The sequence below is a fragment of the Battus philenor genome, unplaced genomic scaffold (assembly GCF_028537555.1).
Source record: "Battus philenor isolate CCGP_79_NKW_IND1 unplaced genomic scaffold, ilBatPhil1.0.hap1 SCAF_1, whole genome shotgun sequence".
NCBI classification, from domain to species: Eukaryota; Metazoa; Arthropoda; class Insecta; order Lepidoptera; family Papilionidae; genus Battus; species Battus philenor.
The window spans coordinates 16,544,236-16,562,459 of NW_027181661.1; the positions used below are offsets into that span (position 1 = coordinate 16,544,236).

Below are 18,224 nucleotides of genomic sequence, written 5' to 3' on the forward strand. Positions count from 1 at the left end.
GGAGATCCGTAGACGGGATAAAGTTCGGAAGGCCGGCAGGGCTACGGGAGTCAGCGGCGCGCCGCGCTCGTCGAGCGCATCATGCGATCAGAGTAACGGGACGCAAGAGGAGCGGCCCCAAGAAATTGCACAAAGGAATACATCAGACAAGAGGAGTGATGTAGATAATAAATGACTTTCGAAAATAACAAATAAAATTTAAATGTTACCATGTTTTATTGTAAACGAAATAAAAATAATTCAATAGTGAGTGGCAAAATTCCTTTTCCACAGCTTTATACGGATATTTTAATGGAAAAATATTGAAATGTCTGCATTATTTTTCCTATTTATAAAATAATGTTATTTCCTAGCGTGATAATCATTGATTGAACTATGTTAATAAAGCAGTTGTAGAGTTTCTTTGCAATTTTAATTCATATTTATTGATAAATAAAAAAAAAATACTTTGAAAAAGCATAAATTATGAAAATAAAAAAAAACTAATATCCTGAATAAAAAAAGAAAATATATTTCATTTTCTTTATGACGGTTATTTCATATTGTTAAAACGTTATAGAGTTGTTGTGTCTTGTCGCCATTTTATTGGTGGCGTCTCGCAACAAACCGCTACAGGTAGCAACACTGAGGCCGAAGCGAATGGTTATTACTGATGTTTTTTCATTGACTTATTATGTCAGGGCAAAAGGTTTTTCGGTTCAATATCATATATTAACTTGTAAAAAGATATTATTTGTGTATGCACGATTTTCATGAGATTAAAAAGATACATTTAGAGACAAACTAGTTAGTAAAATTTTGTTTCGAGCTGTTTTTATTTTATTTTTCTTGCCGTCTGGAAATTTATTGAAGATATTCTAAAAATCGAGTTTTTTAGCTAGGAGAGTACTAACGCAACCGCCATGTAGGTTATAAAATATTCACCGTTTTAGGATTTTTTCAGTAATCTATAAACACCAAGAGAGGACTGCCAAACCTGCTTGTTACATTTTTTTGTCAGAAGTCCCAATTTTTTTACAATAACGGCATCAGGGTACTACCTACAAGAGGGCAAAAGTTAATGAAGTAGGTATAGATAGCTAAAGATCCGGAGCTCAACCAGACAGCAGTCCAGCTTAACTATGAATATAATGATTGTAAGGACGTCCTTAGTTGTTGGACAGTGATTTAGGCTGAACTTCTTCCGCTAGCTCGTCATGTGTCCGGTGTACCTGTGACAGCCTTCTAAAGGCAAGCACTATGGTTGTTCTGCGGTTATTATACATTATACACCGCTGACTACTTAGTGTGCGTCGTGCACGGAAATTAGACTCAAACTAGTAATAAATCTTTTATTGATTTCGAAACCAGCGCCAGTGCGGCCACTAGACGTTCTTGCCGTGCTCGAAGACGGGTTGCGCCTGAACATCGTGGATGAACTTGTTGTACCCGACTGCGCCCGTCTCCGAACCTGCGGTGAGGAACAGTGATGAGCGCCTTCGCTCCTAACCACAGATAATTTAAATAACTTGAAGCAATTCCTTAATGAGTATTGATGGTTTTAGGTTCTTTGCTCTATGTGGGTAGAGGCAGCATTGAGAGTCCCAGGTGCTGCTCGTAGCCGGGATAACGCACGGTCCTCGTAGAGATTATATAGCACTGCCACTGCGCGCAATCCGGAAAGTGAATAATTGTGAGGCATCCGAAATTTTCAGAACTCAAAAATCCGTGTGTGCGGTATGATTGTTACGTAGCGGGGAGCGGGCAGTACCGGGTCCGCTGAGCAGATGCGCGTTGCCGATGCCCAGGTCTTCAGGCGGGGCGTCGCGGTTGTCCGTGCGGAAGTTGGACGCCTGCACCTGCAACGCACAACAAGTCCTGTTTCAACAGATTTGTGTCAATGCATAATAGATAGAACTAGTCTTTTAAGCAGTTATCGTGAAAGAGTCGAGTCGTATGCCATAGTATGTAAATGGGGAAAGGGTGCGGTTGCCTGTCCGTCGGTGCGTAGAAGGTCGGGCGGCGCTCCGCCGGGGTAGCGGTTGTAGATGCCGTTGAGGTTGTAGTGCAGGTTCATGTCGGGCCCGATGTTCGCCTTCAGCAGCTGCTCCCAGATGCCGCCTGCGCAACCATGTCAGCCTTATATTATCGTTCACGCGCCTTCGTCTTTTCTATTTACAATCACAAATGAAAGATCGTACGCTGCTTAGGAAGTTACCTTTATCGACGGAGACGATGGGCCGCGAGGACTGCCACGGGTACTCGCCGTGAGCTTGGAAGTAAATCGCGTACGTCGACAGCTGCAATCATAGCCATATTCCCGTAGTCGCGTGCATAATGGCGTGCATGCCTGCGCGCTTGCTCGCAGGTGCAATAATAATTAAACTGCCCCTATGTCGTATCATTAACCGACCACACTAGCCAGTCCACCCTATGTGCCACTTCATATAATAAAATTGAAAACAATGACAAAAAAGTTTTACTATCACATGTTAAAAAATGTTTTTCTTCATAATTATTATTATATTTTTTTGAAATGGAGTGATGGAATTGAAAAATTATTATTTTACATTAAAGCTGGTCAATTTGGCGTCAGGGGCAATTCGGTGTTTGAGGTCCGTCGTACCTGCGTGTAGTAAAGCGCAAGCCAGTACTTGCCGCCGTGGCCCACGAAGGCGGTCTCGTTGGCGTCGAGCAGCGCGGCCGGCAGAGGCTGGTGCAGCCCGTCAGGCGCTATGCGAAGGTCGCACCCGTACCTGCCGCACGAAGCTGCCACTCAGTCACCGTGCACGTGAAATCACGACGTACTCAAGAGAAGGGAACGGGCGCGGCACCGACCAGTCGGGGCAGGCCTTGAGGATGTCGTAGGGCGCGCGGTAGTACTCGGCGCGGCGCACGACCGGGTTGCGTACGTTGAAGCGCTCGTTTCCGTCGGACAGGTTGACGCGGCGCACGGTCACGTCGCGCCGCTCGCACATGTAGTCGTAGTGGAACTTAGGCACGGACTCGCCTCGCGCGCAGTAGCTCGCTGCAACGCAACCGGCCTGTCAATATCACGGACTCGTCGAGAACACAACGTGCTGCAACCAAAAACATCTACCTACTCTTGTAAGTGCCGTCCAGGGTGTTGACCGCGGCGTATTTGTCGATGCAGTAGCGGTAGCCCAGCTGCGTCGGGTAGCGAAGGTGGGGCACGCGGCACGAAAAGCGCCCCTCCTGATACATCGCGCCCTGCACACACGCGCCCACGCGCCCGCCCTCTCTTTCTTACTTACAGATATAAAAGTACGCCAGCTCGGAGAACATATATTGTCCTACGTGCTAAATGCGTTGTCAAAATGATTTTAGTCCGGAGAATAAGACTCAGATGTTGAGCATGAAGCTCGTGCTATTCGAGCTGTTACTGTCGATGCTATCCTCGAAAAAATGCAGCCATGTTAATAATTACGAACACAGTTGGAGAGCTGAGACTACAAAATACCTCCATGTTTGGAAATGATATGTAAATCGTATTTTTAGTTGCGATTGTATTATATTCTATATGTAATTAAACTACACTAAAATTAAACATAAAAAGCTCCCCCTCCTTTAGCTTCGTTCTATGTGAAAGTGGGAGTGCAGAGGTCGCAGGATGAGAGCGAAAGGAGGGCACCTTGCAGATGAGGCTGCGACGGCCGGGCGGACGCGACAGCCCTCCGAAGCAATAGGAGCGCGTGCCATTGATCATAAGCTCGGTGACGCCGGCGTGCGACAATAGCGTGATGCCGTTTATGCCGGCCAGCGCGAACCGTTGTAGCCCGGCACGCTTGCGCACCTCCACGTTGTTCTTCATGCTCATAGTGTTCACAACCGCCTGCCATCCGTAAACGAACTCGTGCATCGGACCTGCAACATCAACACACCCGGCACCTCTTACGGCCTAATGGAGCCAAACGTTTCTCTTTAAGCAGCTTTACCGGACTCATAATAATAATAAATAAATTTTATTGTAACAGTACAGTGCACAGTCTGAAGACATAGCCGGTTGTGAGGTATGCGACGAACCTATTCCGAAGCTGTCGCCATCGAGGAAGTTGAACATTTCGCCAAAGGAGTCGGGCATGAGGCCGGCGATGACTGTGGAGGCCTGGTAGCCCTCGTCGTGCTGCATGGGCAGGATCTCATCGGGCGGCGTGGTCAGTTCGTGTGCAGACTGGTTCCCGAAGTGGCCGCGCGCCGCTCTCTGCACACATACATATATAAACACACGTCACAGCGTAGTCGCTGCAGCAAGCACGTGGGCAGCTACAGCGACGAGTGCAGTTGGCAACGCGCACCCCGGACCGGCTTCCTCATGCCCGCGGGGCAGTAGGCTCAGTGCGAGACGCGAGCCCCCGATGTTCTGGAGTGAGGTGATGGCTCACCTGCGGCGCACGGGCTGCCAGCATCAGCAGCGACAACAGCAACGACGGTCGCATGGCGTAATGAGCCCCGCTGCTCGCGCGCTCAGCCGCGCTAATTGCCTCCTCGACTGCGATATAACGAGCGCGTTGTTAGTGTTCATACTTAATTGGGTTCAGCGGCGGCCCGTTTGATCGACGCGGCCACGCTTCGTCTCTGTGTACAAACCGTTGCCACCGACCAGCGAGTTCTATCATGTTGAGCGCGCGAGCATAACAAAATTCAACGCCTATTAATACAAGTTTACAGCAAATTAAAACAAAATTGTTAAAAAGACAAAGTGTTTGCACTGGGAGAAGTGGCGGAAGACACGCCAGCAGCGTTTCTTATTAGTACAATAGATAGTTGGCGTGCTTTGTGATATAATATCCGGGCTTGTTTCCGAAGAGACCGCTTGGTTATCTAACAATCAGCGAACTTGCGTTGAGCGTCAGAGTCAAAGTAATGCATTAGTACCCCGTATTAAGAACAGGTCTTCATTGCTAATGTACCACGGCTCGCCCGTGATCCTACGCATGAACCTGTTCTGCAAGACCTTGATTCTGTGAACGAGGTACGGATTTGCAAGCGCGAAATATGGACTTGTGTATGAGAGGACGGGTCTGATTACAGGTGTATAGTGTTACTTTATTTCACAGTGACATTTTACTCTCATGGTTAGGCTATAAATAGTGGCTGTGGAGCACGAAGGTCACCATTTTTCGCGCGCCTTAGATGTTAAAAGTGAATTTGTCTTTGCCGATGACGTCCTGAACTTCATATCAAGTGACCTGATCTATGGGGTCTCGTAAGGGTTCCCGGGAACGCCTTTCGACTCACGGTCCACCTTTATGAGGTTGTTTGGATTCAAGGATAGAAACCTGGAGCATAGTTCCTCCAAGTTAGGCGTTCAGCTCTTTCCTCGTCAAGCAAGGCCGGAGGTAGAATATTCAGGCGTGAGAGTAGTGGCATGTCTGCTGAGAATTATAATCTTTCCGAAGGTAAGATAGGGTGGTTTGGTTTCCGAGATGGTGTCAATTCATCTCTCGTTCTGAACTTGGGCAATGCACTTTCGCTTCACGTTATAGTTGACGCTAACACTTGCAGTTTGGTTATTTTATTAATACATCTTGCATCCTGTGGCATAGCCTAACGGAAGTTGTATTCCACTAGGTTTAGGCAACCCTCGATGACAGATTGTATATATTGCAAGTGCACCGATGGTAACATTAGAGTGGCGTCGAACGTGATAGATTCGGTTGGAATGGACGCTTCATGAAGAGAATTTTAGATTTTGTGCCAATTGATGGCAGTCTTAGTCGCTGTTATGCCTGAGATCGCGGTGCCCAGGCAAATTACTTCCGGACAGTGGACAGAGTTAAGATCCTGAATTACTAAAACTCGAATGATGAATGCCTTTTGACGCTAGGACAGTGCGTGGATTCTATAGGCCGGATGTCCTCAAAGTTTCGATGCCCTCTGTGACCACAAATTGGTCACAGAGGGCATCGAAACCACGATCTTTGATGGTGTTGGCGATCCATCTGGTGCGCTTATTGTTCAAATCCTCAGCCAGATTGGTCGCACCTCTGATAGCGAAGAGTGAATCAAGGTCGGAACGGATAGTGCTAGCATCGGTCTTATACGAGAGGTATACAGACGCTGTGGTAATTGGGGCATGAACTGTCATAACTAGCCGACAGACTGAGGCCTCTAGATGGGTTAACTTGAGCGTTTGGATGGGACCTTTTGTCATATCTATGTCAAGGTTTCCCTCGTCCCATCAGTTAACATTGCCTGTTGTTGCAGACTTCACTATATCCATTTACAATTATAGAACACATTGTTTCAAACGTTTTATTAAAATTCCGATTATCCGAATTCCTGGACATGTGAAAGTGGATTAAATTTCTTTTGACATCCAAAAATCAAATATACGGATTTATGTGGAATTTAGTACAAGTGGCCATGTACACGGATCTATATATTTGGGTGACTAGAAAGTAATGTAGTTAAACAAAAGTTAAAAAGTAAAAACGATTGATTTTTACCGCTCCGGCATTGAAAATTTGTAAACTAGATGGCAAAAGGTCGGCGATAACGAAGACGAATATATTGTTGATTAGAAATAAAAACTTACTTAACACGTAGTCGTGTGAATTAAAGAGACATTGCTTTCCGGTCCCACCAATATTTAAAATTACGTTAAAATTTTGTTCTGTGCGGTAGTCAGTTTCAGATTTGTTTTCATTTGAGGTTATTCCTTCAAAACTAGATTAACACAAGTCTCGCCGGAATCCAGACCCAATTTTAACTGAGAATTATTATTAATTGACTCTGGGTTTCATCTAGTTGAGGGAACGCAGTATTTTTTTTGTGTAACCAAGAAGTCTTGATACTTGACTATTTTTCTCGTTGTTGTTTCCTCTTACGGTTTTGATACTCTCGTTATTTTCAAGGCATTATAAATAGTTATTTTAGTCTAAAGTTAGATATTAATATTCTAATTTCATTTAAATGTAAACCAAATGTTCATGACGCTAAGTTTATATAAAGACATTATTAAAGCATTAACCCTTAAATGCATGATGATGTATATGTACATCGGTGTTTTCTTCCTTAAATAATTTCTAAACGGTAATTCAAATACAGTATTTTTTACTTTTAATAGGTGCTAAAATTATATATCTTAGTTTTTGAACGCAAACTTTCATGATATGGCAGTTCATTTATTTAACTGTCAAAATTTGACAGATTGGCGCTATATTTTCGAATATATTTTTTGACGGTTTAAATTGTAATTTAATTTTAGGGGATACTAAATAATGTTATTAAATGCAAAAAGTTATTTACAAGAGGATACAGGTAAACAGAATACATTACGTTGTTTTTTTTAAGAATGCAATAATAGTTTTTATAAATATCTGCGGTATAATTATGATGTATAAATACATCAATACCTATACAAAATCGACAAAAAATGGTTTTACTATAGTTATAATATATGTTTTTTTTATTTTTGACTTATTTGTTATAGATACCTAACTTATTGAAATTATTTTTTCAGAATGTCCCGTAAACTGGCCGATAGAGACAGAACAACTTCTGGCGGCTTTAGAAGATGGAAATATTTCTAAGGATAGCTTGGAAAATGAAGAAATCTTTTTTGCTAATGTAAAAGGAATAATTCGAGAATTTGGGGGACGAAGATGCAGAGAACCATGAAGATCCTACATATAGTGTTCCACCACTGGTTCCAGATCTGTCTGGCCCATCAAGTGAAATTATTTCATTACCCATGCAAGAAGGTCATGAACATTATGTAGAGTTTGATAAAAGGAAACTCATTTGGAAAAATGACAGTTGTATGACAAATCAAAAATAATTCACCAACCAAGCACAACAGACTGCTATGACTGAACTTGATACACCATATAAATGTTTTTTGCATTACTTCACAGCCGAGTTTCTTCAAAAAATTGTTGGTATCTTTCACTATTAGTGTCGGGAAGCTAAAAAAATCAAATGAATTCTTTTATTTATGTCAGTGAAGCATTTCCCTAATGTATGTTTATGCTGGCATTGCAATTTTGGGTATGATCCTGTAAATAGTGCAATACCGGTAAATTGGTTTGTGATGATTAGGAGCTACTTGCATTTCAATGATAATAATAGACATCTTCCGTAAGACCATTCCGATCACAATCGCCTTCATAAGATTCGGCCTGTGATAGAACAGCTAAATACAACATTTTCAGTTGCAATTGACCAACAACTTTTGATAGATGAACAGATGCGTTCAACATAAATTGCACATTTTCTTAAGCAATATTTTCCAAATAAGCTTCACATGTGGGGTTATATGTTCTCTGTAATCTTATGGGATATGCTTACATATTTGAGGTCTATTCTGGACAAGAAGAAAAAAAAAACAAACAAGCCAATGAAGAACAAAGCTGATCTTGGAACAATAAATAACATCATTATACATTTGGCGAGAGCTATACCTAGGATGAACAATCATATTGTGTTCTTTGATAATTTTTACACATGCCTGCCTTTAGTAAATTATTTGAATAAACAGGGTATACAATTTGTTGGAACTATTCCGCAAAACCGACCAAAAAAAACTTCTATTATAAGAGGTACACATAAAGCATGTATTTCCTATTAAGATGGAGTAGACTTTTTGGCTAATATATGAAAAGATAATAATGTTGTAACTCTATTATCAACTTACATTTGCGCTGAGCCTGTTGAGCATAAAGATACAATAAGAAGACTAAACAAAAAATTGACATCCCTTGTCTCAAAATTGTGCAATAGTACAATATGCATATGGGCGGAGTTGATATGATGGACAGCTTTTTAAGGTTTCTATCGGATTTGAATAAACAGCTGGAAATGGTGTTTACAGAAGTTTTATCATCTACTGGACCTCACTACAATAAACTCATGGGTGTTTATGAAAAAAAATCTAATTGCTGTGTCTCAAAAAAGCAACTGCCTAATCTTCGAAATTGTTTGGCTGACATCCTGTGTAATATAGGTATGCCTGGTGGTAGAAAAAGCGAAAGACCTAGTACTGGTCCACAACAACTGCTCCTGTCAAAAGATGTGCACATAGATGGATTCAAACATTGGCCTGTGTTTGCCAATTGATTACAGTGCAAGATGCCCAATTGTAAGGGCACCACAAAACGGATGTATACCAAATGTAATGTACCGTTGTCTAAATCAGAGAAATAACTGTAACAAAAATTTTCATTCACTGCAGTAAACCTAATTCGAAGACAATTGTATAATAGAATAGTACTTAGGGTACATTATTAATAGTAACTGAAATGCATACTGATGTAGATCTACATGAGTAAGTTTTCTTTATAAAAATGTTTTAGAAAAAAATTCTTTATTTTTCCCTTAACCTATGTTTAATTATCTACCTGTTTCAATTTATGGTATTTAAAAAGGAAAAATCACGCATTTAAGGGTTAATGTATATGGCAGGTGCCAATATCACTTTGCATTCATAATTATGTTTTTTGTAATCCATTAATTTGATCCCATCTCTGATCATAGCCCTCTCCATTGTTTTTTGGGTACCTTCGAACCATTCTTTTTTATAAGGCGAATCATAAACGTCAAGAACAAACTGATAAGTAATATTTTGGGGCTTTCCAAACGCCCACTCGAGATCGAAGTTGGGTTTAGGTTTCATGGATTACGAATTATATCTTCAAAATAAAAGAAAATAATCTTTTTAGAGATTAAAAAGCATTTGTCTGCATCTATGTTGTGCACAAAAGCCATGACAAGTGTAAGGTTCCATTATTCTTATTAATATATTTTTTGATCATTAAACTTCTTTATTAAATTTTAAATTGTTAATACAAAAATAATTTTGTGATAAATAAATTCACAATTTTTTTAAGTGATCAAACAAACAATATAACATGCTAAACATCTATAACAAAATTATAAATTTTAACTGATAAAATGTATCAAAATAAAAAACTAATTATAAAAAATAATGAGACATCAGCGCTCCGGGTTAGCTGAGAGCCCCACCCGGTGCTGGCCAGCACAGTGTGCGACGGCATTTAGTTGTGATTAAAATCGTTTTCGGGCGCCGGTGTTCCCTAGGGCCTATGCAAATCGAAAGGAAATCAGAATCAATCTTCAAACACGACCGAGTCGGTTCGCGGTCGTAAGGGGTCGGTCGAATAGGTCGGAGGGCTTGAGGCCAGTCTTCCGCCGGACGCTGTCGGCGAAATTAAGAGGTGTCGACAGCATGCATACCTATAAATGAAACGCAAATCAATGTACAAATTTATATTGAATAGAAAAGCAAAACATTTAGCATAGATCATTGGACGCGACAGACGGCAGTCGGCGGAGACGGACGCGGGAGCTGGCTGCTCGAAGGGGCCGGCCCGCGCCTCTTTCGTGCCTCGTTTGCTTAAACTGTAACCATGGAAAATAGAGACGCAAAGAGAGCTTTATGTGTGACCATAAGGCACATAGGTACATTTGAGAACGCCGCCGGAAACTAACACTTGGTCTTGGTTGATGACTCGGTGTTTAGCACTAATCTGTGTAACAACTCCTGAAGATGCCCCGTGGAGGGGTGAAACACGTGTTGAGTGAATTTACGGTGGCGGTTGTGTAGTTTGCATTGTCTGTCGCATGCGCATTTACGAGCGGGCTGGCGGGCGGTGCACTTTCATGCACGACAACCACTGCATGTGCGGAGGTGGCTAGATATTGGTCCTTTCTTATTTAGGATGGACTTCCGCAATGTAACGCCTGAATCCATTAAATACTTGGTCTATCGTCATGTCGGAAAAATTTCGTCTCCATATAAATAAATATACATTTAAATATATACACATATATACACAAAATGGTGGAAAGTGGCACCAAGGACCGGGCGAGAGAGGACCGGCGCCGCTTCATTCCTCCTTATCCTCGACGGCGCACAGGAACACCTTCTGGCACAAGTGAGTGAATTTGCCTGTGAACAAGCGACACTGTGAGCTTATTTGCAACACTTCAAACACATTTTATTTATCTACACTCCTTGCACTTAATGCCTTCTAGACATTCTCTAACAGTCAACAGACTGCTCCAGTAATTACCAGTAGCAATGCATAGTAAATATATAATTATTTGCCTGCCTATTATATAATTACTAATGAACACATACCTAAACGAAAGTATAATACATATACATAAACAAGCTAAGAACGGACTTTACGAAATTCCATATGCAAACATGTTATATAAACATATTAGTAAAGTGAATACATAACAATCCTTAGGGAATTACTTCCACCATGACGCCTCTTGCCTTCTTGTTTAAACATAGAATGGATTGCTGGCTATCTCCTTAGGAATTTAATGCAGTTATTGAGAAGACGGGGTTGTCTTTGTGATCTGCATTTAGGTTGAAAAAGCGCACGGCGGCACAACCCGGGACATCCGTCTTAACAAAACGCTCTTGGTGAGCAGGACGACGTTCAAGTGATAAAGGCATTGCAGAGCATCAGTACTATTTAAAAAAGCAAAGTCAGTTTTGCTGGTTATTTCGATGATGTATTAATGCAACTGCAGAATACAAGAAAGGTTTTATAAAGTAAAAAGTAATTAGGGAAGAGCGTGTGCGTACTAGAGACAGTGCTTAGCGAGCGGGGCGGCGCGCGCACCAGGAGCAGGTACGCCGGTACCCCGCTCAGTGTGATGAGCGCTCCGGCCAGCACCGCGACCGGCTCGCTGTACGCCGGCGCCACCAGCAGCGCCGCACTCGTGCACACGAACACGCTAGGTATCCACAGCGGCACCTGCATCACAATCGCACACACCGCTCAAGAAGCTCACGCGACTGGCGCCACAGGCTCGCGGCGGTTTCACGCGCCCACCTTGATGGGGCGCACCAGCTCCGGCCGCTTGTAGCGCAGCCACAGCACGGCGCTGCAGCTCAGCGTAGTAAAGAATGTTTCCACCACCGTGCAGTATGTGATTAGCGATGACAGACTGTTTGGGATCAGCATTACCAGCGAGACCAGCATCTGTCGGCGAAGAGTATTGCCCGCTTTAAAATCTCTGGCATTCATTTGACACACTGAGGAAAATAGTCATCTAAGATTGCAGCGGCTCACCAGAAAGAAGAGGGAGGGCAGCGGCGACATGCATCGCACGTTGATATGAGCGAGCAGCTCGGGCATGTGCCCGTTGCGCGCGCCCGCAAAGCACATGCGCGACGACGTCATCACGTGCACTGACAGCCCGCCCAGCACCGCCACTGCCACCAGCGTCGGCATGAGCCAACGCATCCAACCCAACGCCGCTCCCGCGAACTCCTGCGACCGTTTAGTCGTAGTGCAAGTTACTTAGTTACGAGTAAAGTACTCTTTTCTAATAAACTGAGCCGGAAGAGTGTGTGCGCAAGCGCTCCGATTACCACAGCGATAGCTTGGGTGCTCCTAACGTCTGCAGGCCCCAGCACCGCCAGGTAGGACAAGTTCGCCAGCAGATATATCCCCGTGACCAACGGCAGCGACAAGTAGATAGCCCGTGGCAAGTTCACGAACGGATCCCGAAGCTCCTCCGTCATGAAGTTCAAATAGTTCCTTTGGCAAACGAAAGTTCTAAACTTAGAAAGTTATCTTTCACGGAATATAATAAGGGGAGTAGACGCTCTTATATTGCCCTCACCATCCAGAGTATGAAAATATACCGGAGTAGAAAGCCACGGACCAGTCGCTGATAGAGGTTTTGGTACCAGCCCAGCCGTCCTGAAGGTGCTCCACCCTGCCTGCAATTAAAGTTTTCGTTAAGCTTAATCTGTGTGATCGACTCGTGCCAATCTTTATCTTTAGCATGGTATTAGAGTAAGTGCAGAAAAAATAAGACAAACCCTGCGCCATCCATACCACCCCTCCGACGATTATGATCACCAGAGCAGAAATCTTTGTGAACATAAACACATTCTGAATCCGGGTTGTGAACTTAACGTCATAGGCATTTATGAACGTCAACAAACCTGTAACAGGAGGGCAATATTTTCATTTAACTGTCAGTTATTTGCAAGTAGCTTTACCTGAACAAATATGGCGGAAGTGTATGAGACCAGTACAAGGTGGCCGAATGGCCAAGAGGAAATGTTTACACATGTATTTCTTTATTATTTGTATAATATTTTTTTGTTTGGTATGTCCACTTTCAGAAGACATATTAATGTAATTATTGTGTGCAATAAAATAATATTATTATTACTATTAAACAAAAACTAAAGGCTGTCATTGCCAATAAAATAGTTATCAGATTAGCATTAATTAGTTAAATTGTTATTATAGTTTACATTACAGGTACATACAGATGGTAACTGCAGCGATGAGTTTTTGGCTGAGGGGGTCAATGGTACAGCGCAGCCCCATGGGTTCCAGCAAGTTGCTGGCAAATGTTAAGGCCATTATGGCATTTGTACTTGGTCTGAAAGGAATGCAACATCAATGTCATTTTACTAAATTGTTTTAGAAACCCCCCCAGGGTAAAGAAGCTGTCTAGAATTATTGTTTGTAGGAACAGTACAAGCAGTGAGGTACAATTACAAACATAAAGTAATTCAATTCAAATAAAGCCTTTTCCAAAGATAAAATAAATATTGTGTATTAATAAGTATGCATATATTAAGATTAATTAAATATAATTTAAGCAATTATGTCCCCGCAATGTGTTTAGAGAATGAGTACTTACACAAATATAAGGATCGCATCCCACAGATATAGAAAAGCCGGTAGTGATCCAAAAGCTTCATTGATGTAGTGGTAATCACCACCGCTTTGTGCCAGGGTTGTGCCTTAAATGATTGGTGATAGAAGATAACGAATGGAAATTAAATTAACTAAGATCATTGAATCAGTCTGAAGAGCTTCTGCAGGTGTTCGTAGAGCTTTGTTCATGCAATGTTTAACCTGTTACCAGTGTGACAATGGACGACATATGTGTGATATTATGATACAGGGAAAATTAGACACCACTAAGTCTTGAATTAAATTCATTCATACAATAACAATCATTACAAATTGCACAGGCCTTAATGCAGACAAAGCACAATATAAGCAGAGTGATTATAAAGTAAGTTGTAATAAAAGCCTGTGAAACTGCACTGCACTACTACACTGTTTTCATTTACACTCAAGAATAGCAGCTTTGTACAAGGTCACTGCCATGCACAAAGATTCTACACACTAAATAATTTTGGGTTAATTGGAATGTTTTATAAAAAATATTTAGTTGTAGCTGATTACTTCACAATAAAATTTAATGAAAATACAATACAGAATATAATACTTCTAATACTATAACATTCTTCAAAAGGTAGTAATAAAATTATTTCAAGCAAAAGCCAATGAGCTGTGGCTATAACACTACCACATTAACATTACAACTAAGATTGTAAAATATTATGATTAAACTATTAAAATGATTGAAAACTACTTAATTTACATAGACATCTTCAACCCTTTCCACTTGTTGCACAGGCAAACAGTGGATCTACAATAGTATACATTGTATATATTTATGAAAATAAATTAAATATTCCCTGAAATTTTAAAGGGTATACAGAATAAGTTTTTTAGTTACCTAGTTCAGCATACGACAAGGCTCCCAGGGTCGCCAGAACTCCACATAAAGCCCACACGGATAAAGCACCCCAAACTGACCCAGTTTTCTCCAATACCTCTTTGGGTGATATGAAAATACCACTTCCGAAAATAATACCTAATATAATAGCGACACCTTCCAAAAGTCCCAGTTCTTTACGCATTTTAACTCGCTCCTCGGTCATCTTTAAAGATATTTTTAACAACAGAAAGAATATACCGATGAAATATCCGCGAATGAATTTTTTATCAATTGCTTATGCTAGAGATTGGATTCACATGCATGAAACACTGGACTTTCACTATTTTTAATATCACATCCCTGGCCTAAAATTTTATTTAAATCAAAGTGAAATTGCCCACATGGAGAAGAGATTGTAACATTATATTGACGTTTCTAAAGTTTTTAAAAAATCGACTGTCAAAAGTTTTGAACTAGGTGGCGCCTACATAAAAATGTTATCGAACATGAAGCTAATTTGTTATCAATTAAGTATATATTTACTTGTATAAACTATACATAGTTGATTGATACATAGGATATATATTATATACACTAAGTATGGTGGACCTTATTTAAAAATCAATGTTTTTGAAAATAATAAATAACGTAAGGATAAATAAGTATATAAGAGTTTTCAAAAATCGGATTAAGTACTGCTTATTATTACTTTATTATTGTTTTCTAGTTGCCCCTGTACTTTTTCTTTGTATTGAACTCTCATTGCTAGCTACTGACTTATAGTCTTTCAATGTCGCGCGGATTAGCATATGAAGCACGAGCTTATCTGTGTGAGGACGGGTCCGATTACAACTTAATGAAGCATCACTTTATGCGACAAAGACGGCCGAGTACGAAAACTGCCTCTTTTGCGAGCTTTCGACGTGCGCTATGAAATTGAGTTTTTTTATCCAGGACGACAGCTAGATAGCTGGTTCAAGTCACCCATGGCACTGAACTGCCCATGAGTTTTAGCTGATAGAAGGGAGTGATTGCACTTCGAAAAGAGCATTATCAACAGCATTGCTGCGCTTTTGGGGGGTTTTATTTCAATCGTTAATTTCCTGAAACATCATTCCAGGACTTTGAATGCGGTCTGGTGGCGTTTGGTGAGGGCGCCTGCTGTGACACCAGAAGTATAAATGCAGTTGTCATCTTCGACTAAGGCGAGCTCATCAGCTTTGACACGTGGGATGTCATTGGTGTAAAGCGAGTAGAGCTCTGGTCCGAGGACCGATCTTTGGGGCACCCCTCCGAACCGAACGTAGTCCGGAGTAGACTCCCTCGACGCCATACTGAAACGTTCGGTCGCTCAGAAAGTCTCGTATTATGCATACAAGACAGTCCGGCATACTGGCGTAGTAAAGCTTGTATACGATTCCATTATGCCAGATTTTATCGAACGCTTTAGCCACGTCTCGACGTGCTCGAAGTGTGCGTTCGAAGGGATCAAACGCGGGTGCCATCTTTCTCGAAAGATTTTTCCAGCTTTACTAATCCGGACGGATTTTATTTTTCTTTACCTGAAAGCACGTCACCCAAAAGTAAAACCAGCAAAAAATTGCACTCGAATATCTCACAGTCGCGACGTCAGAGCCCATAGATTTCCAGGACGCGATCGCAAGATTCTCACTGTAGTATTTTGAGGGTAAGTACTTTACCCCTTGCTAATGCAAATATTCAGACTTTTCATAAATTAAAAAAAAAAACAGCATTATTTTAAACAAAAAAATCACACCAGGGACGCCTCGTGGTCGTAGAAGGTACTGACAGTACTAGTCACAGGATTTTTATTTTCAATCAGGAACTTCACCCGACTTTCACTCCCAGAAGGTTGGAAATAGAGATTCGCAATGTATAAGACAATTTTAAGTACTCCAGTTTATTCTAGAAAAATATGACCTCTGAGGAATTCAAGATGGCAGCCGCGCTTCATAAGTTGTCTTTTTTGGTTTTTGTTTTTTCTCCAATATTGGTGTTGTTTTCGGCTAAATAATAGATTAGCAAGACGATCAATTTTTAGAAAATAAAAAAACGAGATGACCGCCGAGAAATTCGATTTTGAAGTTTGACGATTTCGGAGGTGAATTTGCGGGCTCGCATCTGGTAGAGTTGTGAACGGAATTTTGAAATAAACCTATTATCCTCTCTAAAGTATTATGAATTTTGATAATTGTGAAAAATTAAAAAAAAAATCATGAAAAAAGACGTGATTCGTGTGGAACCTATAGAAAATTGCACTTGTCGAAGTGAAATATTCTGGTGTTGTAAACAATGCAGCCAGTTGCTTTGTAGGAAGCAGTTATAAAAATCATTGAATAGTATGACAATACTAATATGTGTATGAATGATAATATGTGTAGTTTGTTTCTTTCTTTTCATACAACTTTTTCAATTTTTTATTCAAAAATATTTATAAAAAAAGTAGGAGGAGTAACATTTTGGATTAAACTACTGCAACGAATGATGCAACGTAGTTGTAGCATCGACATTTGATCAATATCATCGGTAACGACAAGCAACACGGGCCTCGAGCATTTTTTTCGATCTTTCACGTGTCGATCTCCACAACCGAAAATATAGGCGGGGGGTGTAATAATTGTAGAACAAGGTTGCTCCATTTGGAACAGGGATGACAAGAAAAAAAAATTATTTTTTGTGTAAAAATTTTATATATTTATATATATAATTAGTATACGATGGCAAAAAAAGATTTTGTGTTGCTATGCGAAAAAAAGAAGTTTTTATTCAAAAATTATGAATTAGGAAACAATGAAAACTAGAAATTGATATATTTTCAATGAAAATATTATATCGCGCTAAATCTTGCGGTGTAACTGTAATTAGTTAAAAATTTTAACCAAAAAATATAAACACGAGAAATGTCACATAAATTGTAATAAAGTAAAAATCAACTGCCTTCGGCTTTTTCCCTTCCTTCATCGCAAGCCATCTTGGGGTTCACTGTCGGCGGAGCAAATTGTACATATATTTATATATGTATATTATAAATGTGACATTTATTCACAGGTACCAGTTTTATACTAAAAATAACCTACGGTCATTGAGGTTGAATCCAATCGTACCTCGCACCGGAACGAACACATCCTGTCAACTACCGGAGCTCCCTGCTCGCGAACTGCTGTCGCCTGACTAGTTCTGGGAGATCATGCGGCTGCTTACCACCACCATCAGGGGAGTACCGAGCTGCGGTATAAAATCAGATCAGGCCTTCTGCCCACTACCCTTTTGATTTAAATATATTTTTTCTTCTGTTGCAGAGTTGCTGTTTTAATTTCACGTTACCACCAACAGCAATAACGGTACAAAGTATATGCGGGGCATTAGAATAATGTACAACAAAATTGTTTGATTTAATACGGGAACCATAGGAAATTTTTGAAACTTGGGTATGGCGATACGAAAAAATAACTTTACTTTTTGTATCGAAAACTTCGGGCTGAAGGTATATTTGACGTATGATTACTACTGATTATAGCAAAGGTACTCTTAAAAAATATAACAATTTTTATTCCAGCAAGTTTAAGAGATCGACGACATGAAGAACAATTTTTTTTTTCATACAAATGTCTCTTTATTTTGTCTATTTCAGGCTGTTGTATACGATTTATATTTATAATATATTAAATAAGTGTAGA

General features: G+C 40.7%; 2 protein-coding genes across 9 annotated transcripts; both read right to left on the reverse strand.

Annotated features, from left to right (window-relative positions):
* Positions 1–1,317: 1,317 nt before the first annotated feature.
* On the reverse strand, positions 1,318–4,439 carry LOC137918531 (uncharacterized). The gene is made up of 10 exons (XM_068761354.1): positions 4,383–4,439; positions 4,024–4,201; positions 3,632–3,864; positions 3,084–3,210; positions 2,818–3,007; positions 2,606–2,735; positions 2,198–2,279; positions 1,973–2,100; positions 1,751–1,838; positions 1,318–1,450 (listed from the first exon to the last, which is right to left on the reverse strand). The coding sequence occupies exons 1-10, from the start codon at positions 4,434–4,436 to the stop codon at positions 1,365–1,367; spliced, it is 1,296 nt and encodes a 431-aa protein (XP_068617455.1). The 5' UTR covers positions 4,437–4,439; the 3' UTR covers positions 1,318–1,364.
* A 5,327-nt stretch (positions 4,440–9,766) lies between these two features.
* On the reverse strand, positions 9,767–14,940 carry gb (genderblind). Of its 8 annotated transcripts, none has more exons than XM_068761939.1 (10): positions 14,545–14,940; positions 13,654–13,756; positions 13,274–13,389; positions 12,815–12,940; positions 12,613–12,712; positions 12,359–12,527; positions 12,057–12,257; positions 11,817–11,966; positions 10,797–10,912; positions 9,767–10,197 (listed from the first exon to the last, which is right to left on the reverse strand). In XM_068761939.1, exons 1-10 carry the CDS (start codon positions 14,747–14,749, stop codon positions 10,071–10,073), a joined length of 1,413 nt encoding a protein of 470 aa, XP_068618040.1. In that variant the 5' UTR covers positions 14,750–14,940; the 3' UTR covers positions 9,767–10,070. The 8 variants fall into 8 exon arrangements, 7 of the variants coding, with proteins under 7 accessions (XP_068618040.1, XP_068618012.1, XP_068618061.1 ...); XR_011106713.1 differs by adding an exon at positions 11,567–11,738 and having other exon boundaries at positions 10,112–10,197; positions 12,613–12,940; XM_068761931.1 differs by adding an exon at positions 11,567–11,738 and having other exon boundaries at positions 10,112–10,197; positions 10,819–10,912; positions 12,613–12,940.
* Positions 14,941–18,224: the final 3,284 nt, after the last annotated feature.

Coding starts and splice junctions, on each gene's coding strand:
- gb (XM_068761911.1), bottom strand. CDS start 14,749: ATGACCGAGGAGCGAGTTAAAATGCGTAAAGAACTGGGACTTTTGGAA. Junction 12,258..12,358: donor GCACCCAAGCTATCGCTGTG/GTAATCGGAGCG, acceptor AAACGGTCGCAG/GAGTTCGCGGGAGCGGCGTT. Junction 10,198..10,796: donor GCCACTTTCCACCATTTTGT/GTATATATGTGT, acceptor TTTCATTTATAG/GTATGCATGCTGTCGACACC.
- LOC137918531 (XM_068761354.1), bottom strand. CDS start 4,436: ATGCGACCGTCGTTGCTGTTGTCGCTGCTGATGCTGGCAGCCCGTGCG. Junction 4,202..4,382: donor TGGCAGCCCGTGCGCCGCAG/GTGAGCCATCAC, acceptor GTATGTGTGCAG/AGAGCGGCGCGCGGCCACTT. Junction 2,736..2,817: donor CTCAAGGCCTGCCCCGACTG/GTCGGTGCCGCG, acceptor TTCGTGCGGCAG/GTACGGGTGCGACCTTCGCA.